General features: G+C 55.0%; 1 protein-coding gene across 1 annotated transcript; it reads right to left on the bottom strand.

Moving 5' to 3' along the window:
- Positions 1-637: 637 nt before the first annotated feature.
- Positions 638-11,900, bottom strand: OVOL2 (ovo like zinc finger 2). Its single transcript, XM_055816217.1, has 4 exons — positions 11,652-11,900; positions 10,827-11,014; positions 8,412-8,601; positions 638-4,085 (listed from the first exon to the last, which is right to left on the bottom strand). The coding sequence occupies exons 1-4, from the start codon at positions 11,749-11,751 to the stop codon at positions 3,775-3,777; spliced, it is 789 nt and encodes a 262-aa protein (XP_055672192.1). The 5' UTR covers positions 11,752-11,900; the 3' UTR covers positions 638-3,774.
- Between the last annotated feature and the right edge of the window lie 12,946 nt (positions 11,901-24,846).

The raw sequence follows: 24,846 nt of genomic DNA, 5'->3' as shown, positions 1-24,846 counted from the left end.
TTACTGCTTTGTGTGTTGAACCCCTGGAAAGGTTTTTTCCTCATTTGCTTTCTTTTTTTTTTTTATTTTTTTGTCTCCTCTGAATTGTATATATGAGTTTTCATAATACCACTGCAGATTACAAATAAAAATATGACCAACCTATAAGCATCAAGAAAATCAGGCAGAAATATACCTAAAAAAACCCCAATGGGCAGGCTTGCTGCTGAAGGAACTTAAACCTCTGTAGTGCTTAATCTTCTCCAGAGTACTGAACTTTGGAAACTGCAGTGAAACTTCGTTATAGCGGTACTTGCTTATTCAGACTTGGTCTGGTGATGTTATAATTACTCTGTGCTTAATTAGATTTCTATCTAAAAAGACAAACCATGGAGACTGAGAAACTGGGTTCAGAGATGACTAACGATGCGATGCTGCATGAGCACTCAGAAGTCCTACCTGTTCTACAAGTATCTTCCCACATCACAGAATTTTGGCGAGTGGGTGGTTCAACATAGCTGAACACTGTCAATTTTCTGTGAAAGATAGCTCTGTGGATACAAAGAACGTAGGCATAAGCAAGAGGTAAGATGCCCTGGGCAGAAGCAGGAGGTGATAAAACGTGCTGAATTTCCTGTGTTGATTGGGAAAATTCAGAGTGTGGAACAGTTGGGCAATGTTTGGGTAGGATTGTCGCCCTCATCAGTGCATCATACAGCCATTAGGTGTCTCTGAACTATGTAAGATTTCAGCCTCATCCCACCTCCCAATAAATAAGGACAAGTCTGGAGCCTGGGCAGTGCGGGCAACTGTTGGTTTCACCTGTGTTTATTTGTTTAACAAAAGCCTTGTTTCTGAGGAAGGCTGCCAGCTTACTGGCAATGTCAGTTTGTAAACCTATCTTAAAGTCCTGGGTGAGTCTGTATGTCAGAGAGCCAGGAGAAGGCAGACAGCCTTCAGAGACGGTAGCAGTGGAAGTTCCTCGCGTTTAGCACTTCTGAAAGTCTGGCTGCCTCGGGCATTGCTGTGTGAGCACTGCAACACTTCTGTAGAGGCACAAGCTGGTGCCAGTTTTGTCCCGTAACAGAACTGGCAGATGGCCATTGCTGGTGTCATGCAAACTGAAACCCGCTTTGTGACCAGTTTAAACTAACTTGCCAGACTGTTAAATTCACATGCCCACAGCATCTGCTACAGGCAGTATCTGTCCTCTGCAGAAAAACCAGCCAATCAGGGCAATTACTCCAGCTACAACATCCAGCTGTGTTTTTTCTTCCGTGTGCTGCTACCTGCTGCTTTCCTCTGTTGCTGTGAATGTTTTGTTTGACTGAGATCACATAGATGGACCCACCTGAGTGTGTCTGTAGTTCTTTTGGCAGGGACGTGCTTTGGCAGTGATGCTGGAGGGAAATCAAAAGTAGCATGTGCTCCAGGAGGGGGAAGAAAAACCCCACAAACACACACACATAGCCACACAAAATGCCTCTCCAGCTAGACAGGGAGGGTTTCAGCCACACCTCTGCTGCTCCAGTTTAAGGGCTGAGGTTTCGGCAGAGCTGAGCACATGAAGCCGTTCCAGCTAGGTGACCGCTGGTGGCTTTGCTCAGATGGCCCCCACCGAACAGTCCCACCTGGGAGCTGAGCTCAACAGCTCAGTTTGCTGACAGCCCTCACTGAGCAGGAGTGTTGCCAGCACCATTGGCTGAACCAGCTTTTCTCAGCCCGGCAATTTTGTCCATGTATTTGCAACACCTTCCATTTATACTCCTCGGTTATAATGAAGAACCGGGGATCGCCATACAAGCTTTAGCTCTTTTTGCCAAGTAAGGCTTTTGTAATTAACCTCAGATGCTTTTTTTCCCCATGAACTTCATGTCTGTTCAAGTATTGTCCAAGCTTTCCCGTTACATAGAATGACAAGTTTGTTCTTTATACAGTGGCATCACTTTATTACCCTCATTTTCAAGGTACCAAGCACCAACAGTTGTGCTGAATTAAGTATTAATATAATTAGAGATGCTTTTAAACCCCTAGCTCTTCCACACAAGACCCCAAGCAGATGTCTGTACAAAACTGAGGCAGATTTAGAAGATTTGGATGCTTCTTGCAGAGACGCTCAGTGTCATTTTAGTAGTAATGACTGTGAAGGTCCTGGCTAGGATGCGGTATTTTAGGTGGGTTACTTTTCAGTTGTTTCAATGTATGTAGAATACAGCGTATCCTCCCCAAATGTACAGCTTCATTTTGAGCATGAAATGGATTTTTGGCATTTACAAATGAAATCCATTACTTGTTACATATTTAAATTGATGTAAAACCTGTTTAGCGGCTGTGTCCATTAAGTTAAGAGGCAGATGAATTACACACACTTGGACCAGAGTAGCTTGTGGTTGCTGAGGCAGTTGCCACCCCACCCTGTCGCTCCTAATAAAGATACCCAGGTGCCCAGTAAAGGCGGCAGCAGCTTCTGAAGAGCCTTAAAAAGTGTCAGGTGGTTTCAGCAACGTGAGTTGTACGGGCATCCCTCTCCCCTTTTTGTTAAATCCCTAAATTCACACTCTGTAGTCTCCATAGGCTAGCCTCTTGGCTGTCCTGTCAAGGGGACAGGTTGTCGAGAGGAGCTGGAGCAGGACTACAGGGCAAGTCCAAAAGCACAGAGATGTAGCACCAGTCCCTCATCATCATCACCACCTCCTTCCCTCGCAGCATCAGTCTCACTAGGAGCCTTCTAAACTGACCGGTTACCCATGAGAAGCCAGATTCGTGCCTAGAGGTTTGCTCTGATCTCATGAGGCAGAGACGGGCCACGTCTCCCTTTTCACTGCATTGCACTGCTCTGTCGTGTTAGTAAACAGATCATTAAAAAGAAAAAAAATACACACACACAGAGACACATACACCCCATAAAATACAAAACTGCATTTCACTATGACAGAAAATATGTATTTTCAAGTCACTCAAGTGTTTTCTTTGGGTTTCTGAGTTGATACTGATGTATGTTAAAGTGTTGTGGTAATAATCCCCAAAGTGAGCGTGACAAGCCCAGGATCTTGGTAAATCCAGGAGTTAAGGTTACACTTAAATCTAAACATGATAAAAGTTCACAGCTTAAAGTACCTAAAACACAACCGTAAGCCTGCTGTGGACTAATGTAATTCGCTAGTAGAGAAAGTTTGGGAGGATAAAGTTCTGCATCCTTTAAAAAAAATAATTCAGCTCACCTTGGATCACGCTTCCATAAATCGTTATTCTACTGCACAGGGGGCAGAGCTCAGGCTATTTGCATGTTTTAACTTATTTACCGATACAATGTACTCCTGTTCTTAAGACCATTTTAATTCGTTTTGCATAGAACAATGTACCTAGTAGCTGATCTTACGCGGCACTTTTCACCCAAACCTCTCAAAAGCAATCTGTGCGGGAGGTAACGGTTACTATCGGTACAAAATACGCTGGGGAAGGTGGACTTATTTGTCAGCGGCCACTCAGAAGCGTGGTGGAGCTGAAACGGAAAACAGGCTGGCTGAACGTCAGACCGGTAAGTACTCCATCCAAGAGGTGACAGCTTCTTCCAAGCTTTCCATTTCTTTTGGCCAGATAAAATTCTGATGTTTGCATTGTATACGGGAATATTTCTTTCAAGTTGAGATTCTACCAACATCAAGAGAGTCCCATTAACAAGAGCATCCCTTTCATTTCAGGGATTTTGTTCAAAATGTTTTTTAAAAAAATAATATATATATATATAGTCCTACATGTAAACTTCATTCCTTTAGACCACTGTAATCCATTGTGTTACTCATCTTTGTCGTCATCTTTGGAGTCCCTCTGCAGGACAGGGCTCAGTTTGTTTTGCAAAACCGCTGCAAGTTTTTTAGAGGTTTTTTTCAGGAAAGCACTTCCAGGGTGAACGTTACTAACGTGCAGGTACAGGTCCTCCTGTGTGGGGCCTGTGTAGCCGCAGTCTTCGCACACGTAAAGTTTATCTCGCCTCTGTTTGTAGGCGTATTGCTGCTGCACGCCGTGAATCTTCTTGAGGTGGGACTCCAGGGAACAGCGCTGGGTGAAGGCTTTGTTGCAAACCTCACATTTGTAAGGGCGAATTCCTGCAGCATTAAAAGAGGGTGATTACTGCTCTGATTTCCCTTCCTTACAGCTGACAAAGGAACGGCAAAGAGCAAGGCCCTGGCGTATCAGCTATCGAGCAAAGACCTAGCAGCAGCAGGGAGCTACTGGCCCAAGGAACTATCTGCCCAGATAAAACGGCTTACTTTCAGGCTAAAATTTTCTGGAATGGGTTGATACATTCAGGCACAGAAAACCCAGAAATGTTTTTGAGAAGACATTGGCAGGCAGTGAGGATCACAAGTGCCCTTGGCGCATTGCTCCTAAAGAAGCCATTACCAACGCTTGCAAAACTTACTCCTTTAGACCCCCCCGACTTTTTGAGTTCCTCTGATTAAAGTAAATCAAAGCTGTCCGTTTCAGCTAACCTCACATGTTGGCTTTCATAAGGAATGAAATCCCGTATCTCAGCAAGATCTTAATTTTTAGTGAGCCTTTGCTCGCTGCGATGAGGTTTCAGCGAAGGGCAGCCCAACACGAACAGACACCGATCGCAGGACTTCAGAGGAGAGCGTTTACATAGGATATAGGTTTGATGACTGAGATGACAAGCTCAAGTTTGAGAAGTGCATTTAGATGAAAGAAATATGTTTGTGTGTCTCCAGAGGAGGGAGAAGGGGCTGGCTTGTGATGTCAGTGCCCGAGCAGTGTCGCTTAGTGCAGACAATGAACATCACTGAAATACTGAGCAGCGAAGAGCATCCGTCTTACCACCAGTCAACACCGATTTACCAACACCCCCTGCAGCACCAGGAACAACAAATAGCTGAGGGTTTAGCAAAACAGCTGAGGGGTTTAGTTCAAAAAAACCTAAACTAGTAGTGATTTGACTTACCAGACTAGATCAGTAAGGTTTCAAGCAGAGACCAGCCTTAAAACTGACGTGAGGAGTTCCCTAAACCCCTTTCTTTTCCCAATGCAAGGCGAAACGCTGGTGTGTGGAAGAGCAGACCCCTGGTGAGCTGGGCAAAAAAGGGGCAGAGCACAGGCGTCCACACAGCCAGCTGTCACTTTATAGTCACACTGTGTGAAGTTCACCACTCAGTCGCAGATTTGTCTACCAGAAATCCAAACTAATTAGCAGTTCTAATAAGCAGCATCTTGACTGCATTTTTGCAAGTCTTGTAAAAGGAGGTTGCCCCAGTGCACCGGCTTAAATTACTGAGACTACAGTTTCCTAACGCCTGCTGCTGTGAGACTGCATCAGTTACATTCAACTCCAATTGGGGAGAAACTCCAAATCCTCATTAGAATTCACACACAAAAATGTACCTGTTACAAACTACTTTGGGTGCATTTTCATGCTCCTGAAGGCAACTTAAACCGTCACTGTCCTTGGTTCCTGCTGCCCATGGTGCTCCACGGGCCTGAACACAAGCACAAGGTGGGGAGTGCCAGGACAGCACAGACCATCAGGGCTCTGGGAACCTGTTCATTGCTTAAGAATAATTTGAAAATTTTATTTCGACGTGTATGTTAGTTACCTTTTAATGTTTAGGTCTGCTTATACCATGAAGCTAGACTGGGATGTTTGACCTTCACCTTCTGACACTACCCTACTGTCACACAGTGGGGGTACAAATGCTGCACCGATTTCCACTGGAACACCAACATTCGGTAAAGCACGTGTAGCCAAGCAGCTGTAGCTACAAAATAAAGCCCACACTACCATTTGCAGCCTGTTTGCCACAGCATCCCGGCAGGGTGGGGGTGGGCAGTGTCCCCCGGAGCCCCCAGCCCAGCCCTGCTGCAGCAGCTCTCCCAGAGCGGGCTGCACAGAGCCGCCTCCAGGCGCGTTGGGATGGCTCCAGAGAAGGAGACCCCACAGCCCCTCGGGGCAGCCTGTCCCACGGCTCCGACACCCTCACGGCAGAGAAGCTCTTCCCCGTCTTCAGGCGGAGGTTCCCGTGCTGCAGCCTGTGCCCGTTGCCCCTGTCCTGGCGCTGGGCACCCCTGAACAGAGCCTGGCCCCGTCCTCCTGGCACCTGCCCCTAAGACATTTATATACACGGCTAAGATCCCCTCTCAGTCTTCTCCAGGCTGAACAGCCCCAGCTCTCTGTCCCCAGCAGGGAGATGTTCCAGTCCCCTCATCATCCTCACAGCCTCTGCTGGGCCCTCCCCAGTAGCTCCCCATCTCTCTTGAACTGGGGAGCCCAGCGCTGGGCACAGCACTGCAGATGCGGCCTCCCCAGGGCAGAGCAGAGCAGAGGGGGGATCGCCTCCCTCCACCTGCTGGCCACCCTCCTCCTAGGGCACCCCAGGGTCCCCTGGGCCACCTTTTCTTTAACATTCAGATACAGCCCCGCTCTCCCGGACAGCAATCAGCCCTGACATAGAAAAGGCTGCCGCTTTCAGATGCTGTGTGTCAGCCCGGCAGAGGCACATGCCAGTCCACCACCGGTCCCGCTGCCACAGCCAGCCTTCGCCCCCCTCACCACCCAAGGCACCAGGCAAGCACAGCAGATGTGAGCACTCATCCTGGCTTTACGCTGGAGAGGAGAAATAGTGATGCCAGATTTCTTCTAGTAAATTTGGAGACAATCTAACCACAACATTCACATTTCCAGGACAGCAGGTTTTCATTCCTGTCCAGTACAAAGACCCTTCTTCCCTTCCAGAGTTTTGCAAAATTGGCTCCACTCCTGCACAGCAAGTTCAACCCTACTTGCCACATCTTTAGCTTCTGAGCAGAAACCCTCCTGGATTTAGTTTCTGAAATCTCAAAGGATGAGGGAACAGGTTGAAAAATCACTGCTTTTAGAAGCACTGACTCTGCACTTCAGCCATACCTCAGCAGCAGCTCCACGCTCACAGCCAAGCTCTTTCCTTTCCACATGAAAGCTTTGCAAACAAACCAAAAGAGGCCAAAACACTGAAACGGGCGGCATTGTTTTCCTGAGCTCTCCTGCTGCCTACCAATGTCTTTGCGTCACCTTTAGCAGTTCACCTGGCTAATGGTGCCTAAGCCGAGAAAGGGGCATTGCAGAGCCAGCCTTGGTAATCGGCAGGTCCTGTAGGTAACCACAAACCTGGAAAGCTGGAACGTGCCCAGGAGATGTGGTGGGTGTATGTTCCAGGTGCCCGACAGTGCAAAGTCCAAGCCTCCTGAGCAAAGCCGGCCTGGCCTGCCAGAAAGCATCTTGCTCGGTGAGGATGGGGCTGCTAGTCTATTTAAGCTATCACTTCCACTAAGAAAAAGAAAAACAGAAAGGCAGCCTTCCCCCCGCCTCAGGTTAGGGCAAGCACCTCTGTGACCAGCAAGCAGGGTTTGAGGTGACTGATGCGGTTCAAGGGAACACGAGTGCTGCTGCCTGGGGTGGGCTCAGGGACTGACCCCACCGCACAGCGGAAAGCGCATCCCTCCAGCCCCGGGGCGCGACGCGGGGGCATGAGTGAGCGGAGCAGGGGGAGGGGTGATTTTCTTTCCTCCGGTGCCATCACCGGCTTAAATCACAGCACCCTCAGCTGTGCTGGTACACCTGGTGTAGATGCAAGCAGGGAGGAGGGAACTAGCCCAGATTAAAGGCAACTCTTTTACTCCCCCCCGCAACAGGAACCACTATCAGGAGATTTGCAACCCACCGCTCCCGATTTGCCACCCGTGCTGTGACTGCACAACAAGTGAGCAGAGACCGTTTAGGCTGGTGGCTGAACCGATCTGAACGGCCAGACGTGCAGCGGGAAACACCTCCCAAAGGGGCCGGAGGAGCTGGAAGGCTGAAGCCGGCAGGGATGCTGCGCGCAGGGTGAGCAGGAGCCAGATGTGTTGCCCAGGTTCCTTAAAGAAGCCGGAGGCACAGCGTGAACCGCACGGCATGAACCGCACCGGCAGGGCCGGCGGGGAGGGCTCGCAGGGAGCTGGGACCCGCTGCGCGCCGCCTCTAGAGGGCAAAGCGCCTTCACCCGCCGCTGCCTCCGCGCACCGGTACCCGCTGCGCTGGCAACAAGGTGCGGAGTTATCCCGGGTGGGTTATAACTGGTCTCACTGGCCCCGGCACAGCAGCACGCAGCCGCGTATACACCAGATATGGATGGCGCCTCACGCACCCCCGCTGCTTCACACCAATTTCATTAGTTCTCCTCGATTTTGTTAGTCCCGAGACTTTTTATCTGCTCACACTCACATCTTCCCCTTTCCTCCACTGCACCCCTGCTATTTTTTGCAAATGTTGTTAACGTAGGGTTTTGTATTATTGTCTTGCCGGGTTACCCGAGCCGTCTCCTCGCCCTTGTCCCATCTCACCACCTTCTCCCACCTCCCGCTACCCAAAGCCACCCGCAAGCCCCTGGGAAATACGTTCTCACCGGTATGGGTCCGGACATGTCTTTTCAGATCAAAGGTGTCATTGAAGCCTTTCCCGCAGAAGGTGCACAAGTGCCTCTTCACCTGGCTGTGACACTTGATGTGACGGTTGAGCATCCGCTGCAAGCGAAAGCCTTTGCCACACAGCTCGCAGCTATGCACTGTAGCATCGTTACAGGTGCCGGTGGTGAACTGAGGGATGGAAGAGGACTGGGTGAGTAGGCATCGAGGTGACAAAGACCAACAGAAAACAAAATAAGGAGGGATGGCTTCCTGCGGCATTAAAGACTCTTGGGATATAGTCAAAGTGAAAACTGAAAGCATTCGGGAGATTCTTCCTAAGTAAAACCTTCACGCCCCCCTTGCCATCAAGTGGGTGACTTAATGTGCAAGGTTTGGGACCGATGCAACCCTGGCCAGCTCGGCTTCAGGGCTTACAGCCAGTGTAGTGGTGCCTCCTGGACGCAGGAACCCTCGCCCAGCTACATCCATAAGCACACAGGCTTCGGCTACGAGCAGCTCTCCATGGGGCCACGAGCGTGCTTGCGCCTGCACCAGCTCGTACCCTGGATGGAGGCAGGAGACCCTCCCTGGTGTCAGAGAGTGGTACCCATGCGTCGTCCTCATCCTCCAGCTGCCGTGTCCCTCAAAAACCAGCCAGCGGCGAGAAAAAGGGTAGGTTTGGCGAGATAAACCTAAGGCACATTGTGCTGACTCAGCAGAGACCGAAACAATGGCACTAATCTCCTCTAGTTGGTCTCCCTGACTCGTTAATTAATGGCAGAGTGTCATTAGGGGTTAATCTCCTCATTCCCGCTCCTAATACCAAAAATACTGTGCCAACACCATGACCTAACTTGACTAAGGGAGACACTGATGATTCAGCTCTGGGGAAGAGCGTTTCCTCAGAGGGAAGGCTTAATGTCTGGAAGATGCAAATACCTTGCTGTTAGTTTAATTATTCACGGGGGAGCAGACGTGCCTGCCGCTAGCCGCTTGGGATGGGGGGAAGCCAGCGGAGTAGGCGGCACCGTGCACACAGCTCCCATCGGCTCCTGTGGTGCTTTTGGGGAGTTTCTGTGGCACGCTGAGAAAACCCAGCTCTGCCGAAACGAGTTTTTGCTGTGACAGTTGCTAATAGCCCAGGTTAAATTATACGAAGCAGGTTAAAGTCAAACAGCAGCGGGGCAAGCTCCTCACAGAGACAGGAATATGTTTGGGTTTTCTTTTTCCTGAAAGGGCAGTTATTTTTCCTGATCATCCTCCTTCACTTACTCCTGAAGCAATGCTACCTGAAATTGTAAAGTTGATTAAAAAACAGGCAGCTGTGAAACCAGGAGGTGCGAAACTAGAGGGGGAGCCGTCTGGGAAGTATTTATTGGGCAACAGGTAGGGCTCCACCTCGTGCGGCTGCATATAAGCAGGGTGAAAATGTAGACTTAATCATGAGATTAATAACAAGGTGGCCGACAGGCTGCCATCCCAGCAGAGACACTGGGAATTTGTACAGCTCCAGCCAGCAAAGCAACAGCCAGGGTTGGTTTAATGAGGTATTAACTAGCCACCCCGGTAAACATATCTCCTCCCTCCTGGCACCGGGGTGGCCTGGCTCCACCTCTGCCCAGGGGAGCCCTGGATGTTTGGGGATGGACGTGGTCCTTCCGCCCCATCTGCACCACCACCGCGCCTCAGGAGCTCGGTGGTCTTGGGTTCCCGAGTACCACGAGGAACCCATGAGCCATTTGCCTGCCTTGGGAGGGACATCACTGTCAGCTCTGCCCGGGGTGGGGACAGACAACGAGAGCTTCTGCCCATGCCGCAGAGAGACTCTTCAGCAAAGTAAAGGGACAGAAGTGAAGCAACGTGCGTCACTTCACCCAAGCCTGTGGGTCCACCGCACGGTGACAATGGTCGGAGGAAGGCCCTTCCCTGGCTGCTGTCTCGGTAGGGTCGGTGGCAGCGGGCAGATCCGCCGCAGCCCCCCTTGGCGAAGGCTGGCTCCAACCTGGAAGGGCCTTTTAAGGAGGCCCCACGTTAAGGATCGAGATCCACCCACGCACGGTGGGGCATGACTCCTCACTGCCAGGGCTGGTCCTTCCTGGCTGGGTTCAGAGCTCCTGCGGGACCTGAGCCAAGCGGGTCAGGGGCAGCACGTCCCAGGCTGGGATAAGGGAAGGCAAAGGGCGCTGGAAGATTACGGTACATCGCTTACGAGGCTTGCCCTGCCGCTGCCATCCGATGGCCAGCCGCTCTCGCGGGCCTCCGTCTCGGTGGGTGGGACAGGTGCTGTCACCTCTAGCAGAGAGAGCCCAAGGGACTGGTGTCACCGGGTGTCTGCGAGCTGCCAGCCGGGCCCTGCCCTTGAAGCGGGGTCACCCCATCCGCGGGGACAAGACCGCAGCGACGCGGGTGGTTACCTTGATTTTCGACCTGACCACGGGGCGCTTGATGGCCAGGTCCAGCAGCATCCCCCCGGCCGGGCCCAAGGCTCCGGGGGCGGGCTGGGGCGTCGGGGGTTCGCTGGGCTCCACGTCGCGGGTCCCGCTGCTCCCGCTGCTCTCCAGGCTGCAGCTGTCCTCGTAGCCCAGCACGGAGCCGATCCCGCCTGCACGGGGGGTGCGGTGAAGCGGAGCCGGGGGGGCCCCGCCGAGCCCCTGTTTAACCTGCGGGCGGGCCGCGGGGGAGGATCCCGGCTCCGCTGCAATCGGAAACTCAAACACGAACGGTCCCAAAGTTCAAACAAGCCAGCGCCGCCGCCTTCCCGTTATACCCCGGGCAAGGGCAGGAGGAGGAGGAGAAGGAGGAGGAGGAGGAAGAGAGGGGGAGGCCAGGAGTACATCACACACCCCCACCCCCCCCGCCCGGGGCCCTTTATTCGCTTCCCCCCGCCACCTTTCTCATGCAAACGACGTTTCCCACCTTCCCGGGCGGACACACACAGACACCCCCACCCCCACCCCGCCATGCCCGGGGGGGCTCCCCGGGGTGCGAGCCGGTGCCAGGCGGAGGGGGGGGGGGCTGCATGGCCCTGCGGGGGGGCGGCCCCCCGTACCCCGGCCGCTGGCGGGGGTCTCCCGCCGAGCCCCCCCTTCCCGGCACGTTCCGCACAGCCCCCCCCGGCCCGGCAAAGCCCCTTCCCCAGCCCAGCGGGCGCCAAGCGAGAGCGGGGGGCTGGGGGGGCGCCCCCTCCTCCCTGCCGCCCCCCCCCCGGCGGCGAGCGGTGCCGGGGCCGGCAGCCCTACCTGGGATGTAGGTGTCGGCTCGCTCCTCGTCGGGCAGCCCATCCCAGCTGCGCACCGCCGGCTGCGGGCTCCGGCGCTTCACCAGGAAGGCTCTGGGCATGGCGAGGGCAGGGGGCTCGGCTCGGCACGGCTCGGCACGGCTGGGAGGGGAGCGGAGCGGAGCGGCTCCCCCCGCCGCCCGGCCGCAGCCCGGCGGGGCGCGGGCGCTGCGCTGCCGTCCGCGGGGAGCGGGACCGCACGCACCGGGCAGCGCCGCCGAGGAGCGGGGAGGGGAAGGGGAGGGGAAGGGGGGTGGGGGGGTGGGGGGGAGGAAAGTTTCATAAGGTGGAATAGAAAAATGCACCAGGAAACTTGGGAAGGAGCATGCGTGCTGCAAACATAACGGTGTCAACAAGTCTGCTTACCTGTCCGACCGGTTGGAGCAGCTGAGCTTTGTTCCAGCCCTTCCTAAGGCATGAATGTTTGCAAAAGAATTTAACGTCTGAAAATTAAAAAAAAAAAAAAAAAAAAAAAAACCAAACCAAAAAAAACCCTCACAGACCGCCGTCCCCCAGGAGGGGAGCCCTGACGCTGCCCGCCCGCCGGGGGTCCCCGGGGGGCCGCCCCCTGCCCGCCCGGCCCGGGACGCTGCCCGGCTCCCCCGCCGCGGCTGCGGGTCCCACCGCCCACGGGGGCTGCGCCCGCGCCCCCGGCAGCCCGAGGGGCTGGGGTGGCTCCCCCGGGTGCTGGGCGAGGGGCTGAGCTGTCCCTGGGGCAGCCGCGGCGCGCAGGGAAAGTTATTTTTCTTAACGACAAGCCTTTCTTCTCGGGGGAAAAAAAAAAAAGAAAGAAAAAAAAAAGCCTTTATTCTGTTTCAATCATTGATTTAAAATGAAAAACGTGTCGTGGCCTCAGCCTTCCACCCCCCCCCCCCCTTTTTTTTTTTTATTTGCCTCTTGTCTTCTCCCCCCCTTCCCGAAGTGGAAATGAAACAAAAGACAAGAGGGGCGGGGGGGGGGGGGGGGGGGGGGGGCGGGAGGAACCAAAAGAAACAGAAAACCCCACAAAACTGCGCTGAAAAGCCTCCAAGCGCCAGGGGTCCAGCAGCGTCCAGGGGTGCCCTGGCCCACCTCCCCCCGCTGCTCAGCCTCCCTCGGTATTAACGGCGCTGGGAAGGCGCCCGGTGCCTTCCTCCCCCAGTGCATCATCACGGCACGGTGCTGAGCACCGGGAGCCGGCGCTGGGCTGGAGGGGCTGCCGGGCCTGGGGTGCTGAGCACCGGGAGCTGTTTTCCCACGCGCAGAGGCTTTCGCCCGGCATCGCTGGTCTCTGAGGCTGCCCCTTTCCTCCCAAAGGGCAAAGCGTGGGCCAGGGGGAACCGACGGGAGTTTCACTGTTGGGTTCATTGAGACAAAGGTTTGACTTCGGGGCTGGACCTGGAGGTTCTGGAAAGGACCTTCAAAGGTGGTGGCCAAACGCAAGAGCTCTGCGTGACGCGTGTCCCCAGTTACCCTTCTGGGCAAGGACCACCAGTGCGGGGCCATTGGGGACTTTATCCAGGGGCAAACTGGTGTGAGCTCTTGCATGGGTCTGAGTGCTGGGGGCGTGGGACTGGCTGGAGCCCCAGGGATGGAGGAGCCCCAAGCCCAGTCCCGCACCCCACACTGGCTGCCACACCGCCAGAGCAGTCCTCCGGGCTGAGCATCCCAGCACAAGTGCTGTTTCCAGCCAGGACATCCCAGCAGGAGAAGCAGCAGCCCTACCCGCCATACCCCATCTCGGGAAGGTCTACCAGGGTGATGCACAGGCGTGGCCATCTTCATCCCAGCAAAGGGGTTGCCCCACCCCCCCGCACTTCGTCCCCTGGGAAGGCTTCGAAGCCCCGACCGCTCACCCAAGGGACAGCCCTGGGTGCAGCGGTGAGGGCTGGGGGCACCTACCCGCTCCCCCTGCTCCTGCCGGGAGTTTACCGTCTCCACAGGTACCGGGTGAGAAGCCACCTCAGCACACCTGCGGGCAATACCTCCGCAATACCACACATAAAACATTCCTTTTCTTTCTTTCTCTTTAAGGCTATGTAATTTCTCTGTTATGTCTGAGATTTTGCTCCAGGTCAAAATGCAGCTATATGGGTTTTAATTGATTTTTTGCAATGCTTTCAACTTGAGGTTTCTTTTATTTTAACCACTCCTTGTCTTTTAAGCCAAAAGAGGTAGCAAATGACATTAATCACAACACTCCCCAACCAAGAGCTTGCTGTGACTACTTTAATGTCGTCTGGGCTTTTTCAAATCCTGCTTTGAGGTTCCCACTTAGTGAGGTCCTGGAGCTCACACTTCACTGTAATTGGGTGCTCTGAGTCAGACATGCACTTACAAGCACAGCTGAATCAGGAACTAAATTATTATTATTATTATTATCATCATCATCATCATCATCATCAGCTCTGGAGCTCTGACACGAGTGGTCAGGGCTGTGGTGTGCCCAGCGCCGTCAGAGGCACAAGGTGGAGAGAAAGTCCCGCAGCCCTGGCACGGCAGGAGGAGCGTGATGGAGATGCGCCACCCACCCTGCGCGGAGCACCCCGGCAGCAGTGGGCTGCCTTCCCCTCCAGCTGCCAAGTGGGAATACAGACCGTTGACCCAGACCTGGTGTTGCTTGGCTGCAGCCCAGAAGCAAACTGCACAACCTTTCCCAAAAATATGATTTTTTTGGTATTTTTTAACCTGGAGGAGGCTGGGGAGCTGCTCGCAGCATGCCCCCCGCCAGCGCCGCTGCAGGGAGCCACGGGCAGCATCCTTGGGGCCATGCCGGCTTCAGCCAGGCAGCCCACGGCCATGGCACCGGGAGGCCGGCGTCCTGCTCCATACACCCACTGCAGCAATGTTGCACGTACAGCCCGAGTGCTGTAATTACTCAATAAATAACAACGCTAACGAGATAATGGCACACAAACCTTTCTGTAGGATCGTGTTTAATTTTCAGCGTTAGTTGGGTGTGGGAGAAAATCCAGTACGTTAAATTAACATTTTGGGTGTAAATCAAATTAAATGTACAAAACGCCCTGTAGGGTCAAAGCACAATGGGACCCACCCTTACAGATTTGACTACTAAAATGTGTTTCATTTGACTCGAATCTTTTGGGACTGAGGAGGGAGAGATGGGATCAAACAATGCATCAGCCATGTGTCGCTGTTGCAATCGCACCCCGCTCCTTCCCCAACCAACCACGGGTCGGGGGAGACCGGGGGCCGTGTGCGAAGGGCAGAGGGGACCCGTCCCTCCTGGGGGGCTCCCTCACTGCCAGCCTCCCCCCAGCTGACACAGCACCTAGGAGGCAGTGGGGAAAGCGCGCCTGGGGGCAAGGACCTGGGCGTAGGGAGCGAGGGAAGGAGCTGGGCTTGGGAAGGGAGGAGAAGAGCAGGGGAGAGATGCTCAGCGCAGGAGGCATAAGCAGAGGCACATTTCTGCTGCTCAGGGGACGGTGGCTCAGTTTTATCTAGGAACAGGGAATATTTTAGCTGAGACCCCAGGGAGCTGTGCCCTTTCTTCTTCTTGCCCAGGCTACCTTTCCCCACGATCAGCACCATGGGGCTGCAGGAGCAGGCATTTGCCTGCACGGTGGAGGGACGTGGCCCACGCGGGGGTGAGGGTCTGATGGTACAGCCAGGCAGAGCTGAAAGGCACCGTCCCGCAGCAACGCAGTGAAAATGTCTGTGAGCTGGGCCCTTAGCACAGCATCCAGCAAAGGGACCTTCAGGCTTGGCCCCTGGTGGGATCTTGGCCCCCAGCATCACTCCTCCTGCACAGAAGTGGAGGGACACCAGCCGGTATACCTGCAGGGGCTGCGCTGGGGAAAGCCTGCCCACGAGGCTGAAAGCACAGTCACCCAGTGCCCTTTTTCTGGTGATTCCTCATGATTTTGAGCCAAACCAGGCTGGATGGAGGTGAGACCCTGGCTGGTCCAGCAGCCCAGCAATGCAGCAGCGCAACCTTTGGTCTCTGGCTCCCAGCAGAGCTCAGATGGGGGGATTTACACAAGTTTACTGACCATGGAAGAGAAGCCACAGCTTCATAGCCTTGGGAAGGTGAACCTTAACCTTCTGGGGTCTGTGGTGTGCCCCAGACATCGGGGCTGGGACGTCTGGGCTGCTGCAAGTCACCCAAACACCCTGCTGACACCCCCTCGGCTGGTGAACCCCCATGCTGCTCCCAGAGGCGTTTTGGGAGAGATGGGGAGGAGGCTGGGTGTCAAAATATGCCCAGTCCTCTGCGAGAGGCATCCTGGTGTGACACCTCTTCCTTGAAACACTCCACGTTTCCCCACATGAGGTGGGACGGTGAGCACAGAGCCACACCAGTGCCCAGGAACGGGTACCGTGAGGCCACCGGGAGCCCTGGGCTCACAGCATGGCCACGTTACAGGGAGAGGGTTTGCAGAAGGAAGATGCTCTCATTGCAGCCAAATCAAGATGAGAACAAGGGACAGTACCTCCTCTGCAGCATTTCCCAACCTGCTTTCTCCCTGGATTATCCAGTGGAGGTCCAGCATGCCATAGGGTCTTCCCAGAAGGATCACAGGGACCTCTGAGGACCACAGCTTAAAAGCCCACAGAAGAGCACAGAGGAAAGGTCCCCCTGCTCTAAAATAAAGCCTTGCCTGGGACACAAGCTGTTTCCAGCCCCAGTTTTCCTTACACCTGGATGTCTGCCCTTGCTCTCGCAGCTCAGCATCTGCCTGTGAAGAGCCGACATGCTCCTGGGGGGATGCTCCCCTCCGCCCCGCACCCCATAGCACACCTGCAGCACCAGGGGTGACTCAGCTGGGTTTCAGCAGCCGCCTGCACGCACACACCGTGCATTGCCGGAGGGGTTGCCATCGCCTCCAAAGGCAGGTTCCCACCCAAAGCGTGGCATCTCCAGTGCCAGCATTTGGGTGAACACTGGCCCCATGGTCCCCTGGAGGTCAGGGGGATGTGAGTGCTGCTGGGGGTGGCACAGGCTGCAAGAGCAAAGCTACTGCCCCGGTCGTGCCTGCGCAACACTCGCCTGTGCCACCAGCTGTGGGGGCCAAGCCCGACCACTGGAAAGCTCTGCTTCCAGCCGGGACCGGGCAGCTCCCCTGCTGGATCAGGAACCACTTCACCACAGTGAATGAAGCCAGGGTGGCTCCGTGCCAGGTTATCTCAGAGAGAGAGAGCAGCAGCTCCGCAAGCTGCCCCGGTTTGGAGGGTGATCTGCTTTCCTTGGCGGAGCAGGGAAGGAGGGATGGAGAAGGTGCCAGCTGGGGGAAGATGGCTCCCCAGGCTGCGGCAGAACCTGCCCTGCCTGTGCTTCCCCGCTGGGTTTCAAAGCACCCCACCGGGTGACTCACCGGGCTCCTGTCTCCCTGCCTCCCACGGCCCCTGCCACTCCCAGCGTCTCCCAGTCTTTCTCCACCGATACCTCCGCTTCCTTCCCACTCCCCCCCGCCGGCTCGGCGCTGTCTCTCCGCCCGCCCACTCGCTGTGGCTCTGCTCCCTCGGGGCGTCCGGCGTCACCCCAGGTTGCCCAGCCGCTCCCCACTGAGCCCCACTCACCACGGAAACAGCACCCAGTGTCCTTGTGAAGACCATGCTGGATGCTGGACCCCGACAGCATCCCCCAAGCATCCTCCTTGGTGGCACCTGCAGCCCTGAGGTTTGGGGGACAAGGCTGCCAGAGGACCCGTGCTGCCCACATCTCCCACACACGGTCCAATACCATTCTGGGAGGATGGGGTGACCCCCTTTGGAGAGGTGTCCGCTCTCACAAGGTGGCCAGCAGGGCCCTGAGCTTGCAGACCCTGCTGTAGAAACGCGACTATGTAAGCGTGTCCCTAGAAGCCCCCTGAAGCCCTTTCCCCAGCTTTGCCTGCACTGCCTGAGGTTTTTTTGTTCCTTGGTTTCCTGCGATCCCACTGTCTGCCCAGTATTTCCTCCCTGGGAACCTGGGTATGTTCCTACCAAGCCTGACACAGCAGCAGAGGCTGGAAACGTAGTGAAATCCCAGGAGTTTCCTGCAAATTGGTAGCTAAATAGGGGACAGAAAACTACTCCCCCTTAATACTCCTGCTGTGCTTAAAACTACATCAAGTGCACAACCTTTATTAGACATCAGCGAATCCACATGGGCTCTAACCTCCAAAAGCCACATCCACTCAAGTCAGAGCCCCTCCAGCTCCTCCAACAACCAGTCACTGGTGGTGGGGGTCCTCAATCACCAGGGCTTCTCTGACGTTTTCACGAGATGTCTCTAGGCGCCACAGCCAATGCTGTGCATACAGGGAAGAAATGGGGGGGCTGCCACTCGCCCTTTGTGACCGGTGGGTTGGATTTGGGGTGCTTCCTGGCAGGAGGTCACGGAAAGCTTCGGCCAGGCGGGTCTGGCCAGAGCTACCGGTGACACCTGTGAAGATGAGCAGCTTCCTCATCTGAGCGCGATTCCATCTCCCGAGGGGGCCGTAGCTACTGCGTGGATGCAGTGGGAAGGCTGCTGGGGGATGCCTGCCCGAGCCCCGCGCCCTGGCCTGCTCCGTGAGGTGTTTTCCCTCCCCGTGTCATGCTCGAGTCTCAGCGTCGCCACATCTCCACCTTCCTGTTTCGCTGCCCGGCTGGTGCCTGCTCCAGCAGGGTGCCCCATGCAAATAGCAGGCATCATGCCGAAAAAGACACATTTTTCCCTCCGTTGGGATATGGACTTCACATCAGGATGCGCTGCCATCGGGATGTCCTGCTGCTGGGATGCACAGTGCGTCAGGATGCGCTGCCATCGGGATGCGCTGCCATCGGGATGCGCTGCTGTTGGGATGCACTGCTGCTGTGACATGTTGCACATCAGGATGCGCTGCTGTCATGACATGCTGCACATCAGGATGCGCTGCTGTCGTGACATGCTGCACATCAGGATGTGCTGCTGATGGAGGCTGAGTTCAAGCAGGGAGCGCAGAGCCTGGCTGCTGGGCAAGGCCAGCCTGCCCCGTTAGCTGGCTGTGACCACGACCTGTGACCACAACCTTTTATCGGGGGTTGGGGACCTCACCCAGCTCCCTTGGGAAAGCTCTCCCTGGAAAGGTGGGCGTCAGCCGGTGCTGGTGGAAAAAGGCCAAGGAGCCACAGCTGGGGTCTGACCCAGCCAGTCCCACCCCAGGCTCCTAAAAATAACAAAAGCGCTTTCCAAAGACTTTTAAAGCTCCCCCTCCCCCGCAAGCCCTGCCAGCTCTGCCACCCCCTCCAAGCTCAAACCTCGGTGGCAGAAAATCCCCTGTCCCCTCCCCAAGAATAAATGGTGTCTGAGGCCCCCAAGGCTTCCTCATTCCTGCCAGATGACCACCACCATAAACCCCATTGTATGCGTATGGGCTTTATGCGTTTCTTTACCATTTCAAAAACCTCCGAGAGGGCAGGCTGGGCGGCTGGGCTGTCCCGCCATCCTTCTGCTCTTAGGGGAATGGGAAGGCTAAGTGAGTGATGGAGCAGTGATAAGGGCACAGAGGGTCAGTGATGAGCTGGAGGAAGGGATAGCTGTGGGGATGGTCCCACCGCTGCCACCCACGCCAAGCACCCTTGCAGTGCTTGGTGGTCTGGCAGCAGCAGCAGGAGAAGATGAGGTCCAACTAGACTCCTCTCAGCTCCTCTCCAACAAGGAGGACCACCAGGGCAGCCTTGGCCATCGGCACTGCTGATGCCAGCCTGAGCACAAGGGTGTCCCAAGCCAGGCCCCGGGACGGGTTGGGATGTCCCAAGCCCTGGTCAAAAGCTGCCCTGCCAGAGACAGATCCTTCCCGCTGCGTGCCCGGCTGCACCCTGCGGAGCACGGGGAGGGCTGGCTCCCGGTGGGGACACAGTGCCGCTGCCGCAGAGCCCCTGCCCGTCCCGTCCCGCCTGCACTAGGGCAGAGCACGTGCTCCGACATGCCCAGGATGAGTTAAGCATCAGGATACGCACCCGCTGCCTACAAAATCACCCAGGGAGCTCAGCGGCACCACTTCCAGCCGGGCTCCCTTCCCTGTAGCTGTGGTTTGACAGCCAAGGGGGGCTCAGTGGGGCTGCAGCACCCATGGGTGCCCCTGAACCCTCTCCAGTCAGCCAGCTGAGGCCGAAGCCCGACTTTAGCCCTCCTCTCCCTGCTCCCTGCAGGGCTGCACCGCCACAGCCCCAGGGGGGTAGGGACTGGGGGCGCAGCACCCTGCACCCCGCAGGGCTCACCCTCCCCGCCTTGCAGCAGCCCTGGTGCTGGGGCAGGGCTACCTGTGCCATGCAAGCTGCAGGCCGATTGCTTGCAGAATTACTCTGCCAGCCTTTTGGGTTTTTTTTCTTTGCACAGGGGTTTTTATCTCCTGGTGCCTTTTACAATGTTTGCCAGGAAAAAAAAACAACAAACCACGAACCCCAACGCCACGCCTGTATGCGAGTGGCTCTGCCCTCAACAGTGCTGCCGCAACACCTGCCTCCCGCTGTCCGCGGCCAAGGGTCTGTGCGATTGCCGCTAATATAATTATAAAGCACTGGGGTTACATCCTCCCCTTACTGCCGCACGAGTAGACTTTGGCCTCTGTCTACACTTCAACGGCCTGTCCCACTCGGGGGAAGCACGTGCAGGAGGGAGCCGGGGTGCAGCTCCCTGCTCGGGTACCCGCCGCAGTGCCCCAAACGAAGGGCAGAGACAAGCCGTGCCCCATGGGAAAAGCAGGGCGAGGTGTCGGGGAGGGGGAGGCAGCATCCAGACCGCCCTCCTCGCTTCCTCCCATCTCGGCGGTGCTGGGGAAGGAGCCCGGGGTGGCTGCGGCCATGGGGGGCCCCTTCGCACCCCCCGGCTGGGGCGCGTGGCGATGGCGGAGCCCACACCTTGGTTGGTTTACCTGGAGGTGACCCGCTGGCGTGGCCACCCCTGGGGCTGGCTGGCTAACGTGTAACCACACAGAGCCCGGCTGTAAAACCGGCGGGGCTCACGCAGCGGCTGCCCCGGTTTCTGCCCTCCCGGCGGGAAGGAGGAAGTGTACACAGAAATTACAATCAAAAGTAACAGTTTTGCAGGCGGCTCTGCAAAGGGAAGGGAAGTTTAGATGCTCACAAGGGAGTAAAAGAACGGTGCTCCTCACCCTGGTTTTCTCTTTTCTCCATCATGAAAGTCTCAGGACAATCAGACTTGCTCCCCTCCCGCTCCCCAGGAAGATCCGTCAGGGCCCCAAGGCTTGTCCGCATGGGAGTAGCAACAAAATTCACCCAAATTGCTGCCGACAGCAGGTCAGAGGCTCACGGAGCCCCCGTACAAACGCGGAGGGGATGAGTTAGGGTGGCTTTCACTTCATCCATGTCCATCAGAAAATAAAACTCGCCCAAGGCAGGGCAGCCATATGTCCACCTGCCTGGAAAGGAGGCTAACCTGGTCAAAATAAAGCATTTTTAATACATATATTTCATTAATTTAAATTATTTTTTGGAGTCTCTGCACACAGAGAAGCACCCAGTGACTCTACCTCTTAATTAAAAAGAGAGGACAGAAAAACTAACACATTTCCATTTGTTCCTCTGCATTTTTCAGGGTTTTGAATACCAACAACACAACCTGTCCCCCCTGTCGTCCCCCCCAAATCTGATAGAAACATTTACTGCAGGGCCGGGGGACCTGCACGCAGACGATCAGTGCCTCCACTGCCACAACCAGGTGTGCCACCGTTGCAGGGGGAGCAAATAATTCAGCTTCTCAAAGTGCAAAAGGCATCACAGTGCCTATGACATAGCACATAACTTTTTTGCCACTATTATTAGCACTGCCGTAAGGAAAAAAGCAATGCTAATAACAGCAGGCACAGCATGCTCCCCTCCTCAGTGGGCTCTCCCCTGTGCTCAGCTCCTCATCTATCCCGAGACCTCCGGCCGACAGTGTGCGGACACACGCGCACACCCGCACTCGCCAGCCGCACACTCACAGCCCCCTGGCCCAGGACCAGGCGTGCCAGGGACGGTGGCCGGGCACCAGGCTCAGCTCCCCGCGCAGCACCCAGGGAGGCCAGGGCTGGGCTTTCTGGGGCGAATTCCTAACGGCAGTGCTGGCAACCTCCTCCAGTGGCTTCACGGAGCAGAAAGGAACTCGGTTTAGGTTGGGTTCCAGCTTTTTTTTTTTTTAATTTATTTCCAATTGAGGTAGCGGAGCCATTGTGTCTCGGTGGAGTGCTCCGGGTGTGTGCAAACGCACCCGCACGAGCACACACGCCAGCACGTGCATGCCTGCTCAGGAGGAAGAGCTGGCTCTGCAAAGAGGGAAGGACAGCTAGCTTACCAAAACCCCTGGGAAAAAAACCTGAAAGCTTTGTGAAAACACACCTTTGGGATTATTTTTTAATTAGAATTATTTTCTTGTTTGCAGTTTGATAAGAGAGATTGCTTCCTCATGTTACACAGGAGAAATGGAGTGGCAGAAGGGCTGTGTTTCAGGCTACAAGCCTAGAAATGGGCTCAGTACAAACTTTAACTCCATCCCCTGACATATTTTGCAGGATTTTCTGCAGGCTTTAGTGCTACTGGTGACCTGCTAAGGCAAGCCATGACTGAGCACTGCATTTTATGGATTCTCTGGCAGGTAATATAGGATTGACCTGACTCTGCTATCCCTTCCCTTCATGGGATGCTACCTGGCTCAGTGTCACCACCCATTACACAAAAGCTTAGCCAGAACCCCTCCGCATCTGCCAAAATGGCTGGAAGAGGCAAATAAACGGGGCAGTCTTACGGAGACAGGACCTGCAATGCAGCTGTACCAAGGAGGCTGGCAAATGCCTGTGTAAGACATGTAAGAGAGGAAGGAGGAGGTGGATGAGGCACAGAGGTTGCACAAGCTTCATTAGCTCCAGGAACCAGGATAAAAATGCCCCCTAAGCATTGACTTCAGATTTGTTATCCAAGATCACCATAGAGATCTGAGCTGTTTGCCCAGGGGGAAAATGGCCTTCAGGTTTTCAGTTTCCTTCACATGTGAGTCAACCCTTCCCTGACTGGTGCTCAAATCCGACTCCACAAGACAACGTGTGCCGCTACACCCAGACCAGCAAAGGAGGAACCAAGGCACAGGAAAGAGGGCATCAAAGAAAGGCATGGGCAAAACACACCAGGAACCAGCTAGCGGCAGCCAAGGCGTTTGTTTGAGGAAACCTCATGTAGAGAGCAACCAGCAGAGGCAGCAAAGCAAGAGGCTCTCTGGAGCAACATTTCTCTCAGCACAAACTCACCCTCTGCCTCACTCTTATTTTGAGAGCATCAGCAATGCAGCTCGTCTCCTTGTGAGGAGCTACCATCACCTTGCCGGTTGTGCACACCCGTCGGCCCCACAAGACATCTCTGCAACAGGCCTGGGCCGGTCAAGGTTGTGTTTGTTGTGGGGAACCCTGAAATCTCCTTCTCTCTCGCCCTTCTGCCATCCGCTAACTACAGAGGCTTTTTGCAGCAGTATTACTGCTGAGTACTCTTGCTTCCCTCCTCCATCACCCTCACTTCCCTGCCTCTGCAGCGTGCCTCTTGCCGGGCTTACCCAACCTGGCTGGAAAAGTGTTCAGAAAAAGGAAACTGGGCTTTTACCCACTGCGGCTGCTGCAGGGTTTGAAGCCAGGCCCAGGTGCTAACCTGGCCCATGGCTGGGCCTTCCCTGGACAGGCTCACAGGCACAGGAAGGAGGCAGCCACTCAAAGCAGAAAAGCAGGGAAGGCGAGCACTTCAGTGGTACCTAGGCTTTGGGAGGGAAGGGAGGAGAGCAGGAACACCTGAATGACCATGGAAGAAACTCCAAACTGAAATCACAGCCCGAACATTCCCTGCCCAGGGTTTTAGCCCCTCAAGTGATTAATGCCAAGCTTGGGTAGAGGCATTCAGCTTCCAGCTGGGGTGAGCTGCGCCCTTCCGCGGTGCCAAGGGCGCAGCGCTGGCTCACATCCACCGTGCATCTGGCTCGACCCTGTTCTTGGCACTCCAGTGGCCTTGGACACGTTACAAGCACTTATGCATAAGTCTTAATAACAGTAAACACACCGACGTGAGCAAACTATTAGACTCAATTGAAATATTATCATTCCCACTAATTTTGCCTTTCATTTTAATCACATTCATTCAGCAGAAAGATGAAAAAGATTACAGAAAGGACAGATTAACTTCACACATTTGGTTTTCCTCTTCCACCCCAGATGGGGCTGGGATTGCAACCCTGCTACCCCCTCGCAGCAACTCCTCTGTAACTCTGTCTAAGCACTTCCTGGAGACAGCTGAGCCTGGTTTTGAGACACAGAGTGCAGTACCTGCTGAGGCTGAGATTCCTTGTGTCCCACCATCCTGCCTGGCAGCAAGCTGTGGCAGATGCTCAGAGAAAAAAGTACAGGAAGGAATTGGGAATAAGCCTACACCTTTCACAGTAAACCTCCCACCTTCCCATTCATTTGTGGTTTAAGGAGTTCATGAGACAAAAGCAGCATCCAGACATCAAGAGCGCTCCCGGAATTTGTACAGGTCCTTTCTGAATCCATGGGTAAGTTCAGCTTCTGTAGTACCAGGGACAATGACTTCCACAACTCACTCACACATGGCACGACGTTCTTTTTGCTTGCTTTAATGGTGCTACCCACAGACCCACTGGTTACCCCTGGCCTGTGGGAAATGGTGAACGACTGTACCCTTCAGGGTTTTACAGGCCTTGTGGTATATCCCCATTTCCCCATTAGACGTCCTTTTGTTTGACACATTTTCTAAGTCACTCCTCCGCACCTCTGATATGCTCATTTGGGTGGTAACACAGCAGACAGTGACTGCTGACAAGTTCCCTGCTTTTCGGGAGTGTGACCTGAGCCTCTGACTGCTCCACAGTAGCCAGGGGAAGTTTGCTTTAAAGTGTTACAGGGTGAAAGTGCCCTGAACGGCTGGAGTCCTCCAGCTGAAGCCTGAAGCGCATCTGAACATGGTGGATCAAAGTCATTCATGATAGCCATCTGTTGCCCTCACACGGGAGCACTGGGAACATAAATTTTTCCCTGTCTGTAAAGTGCTCAGATACTCTAGTGAGGAGGTGCCAGGGAAAAGCCCCAGGGAGAGGAATAATTCTGTCTTCAGAGTGCGAAAAACTGCCAAACACGAGGCCTAAGGCCACACACTGAACAATGAGAAGAAACCGAACAATTGAAGCGCTGCTTTCGCCAGCTGCTTGTCCTGGGCAATTTGGG

The sequence above is a fragment of the Falco peregrinus genome, chromosome 11 (genome assembly GCF_023634155.1).
Source record: "Falco peregrinus isolate bFalPer1 chromosome 11, bFalPer1.pri, whole genome shotgun sequence".
In the NCBI taxonomy this organism is placed as follows: domain Eukaryota; kingdom Metazoa; phylum Chordata; class Aves; order Falconiformes; family Falconidae; genus Falco; species Falco peregrinus.
This window is presented reverse-complemented; position numbering and strand designations above follow the sequence as displayed.

What these genes read in the sequence shown, in the direction of transcription:
- OVOL2 (XM_055816217.1), bottom strand. Translation starts at nt 11,751, where the DNA reads ATGCCCAGAGCCTTCCTGGTGAAGCGCCGGAGCCCGCAGCCGGCGGTG. An exon ending in AGCCGACACCTACATCCCAG is followed by an intron (nt 11,015 to 11,651) that starts GTAGGGCTGCCG and finishes CCCCCCGTGCAG; the next exon opens with GCGGGATCGGCTCCGTGCTG. An exon ending in ACATGTCCGGACCCATACCG is followed by an intron (nt 4,086 to 8,411) that starts GTGAGAACGTAT and finishes TTAATGCTGCAG; the next exon opens with GAATTCGCCCTTACAAATGT.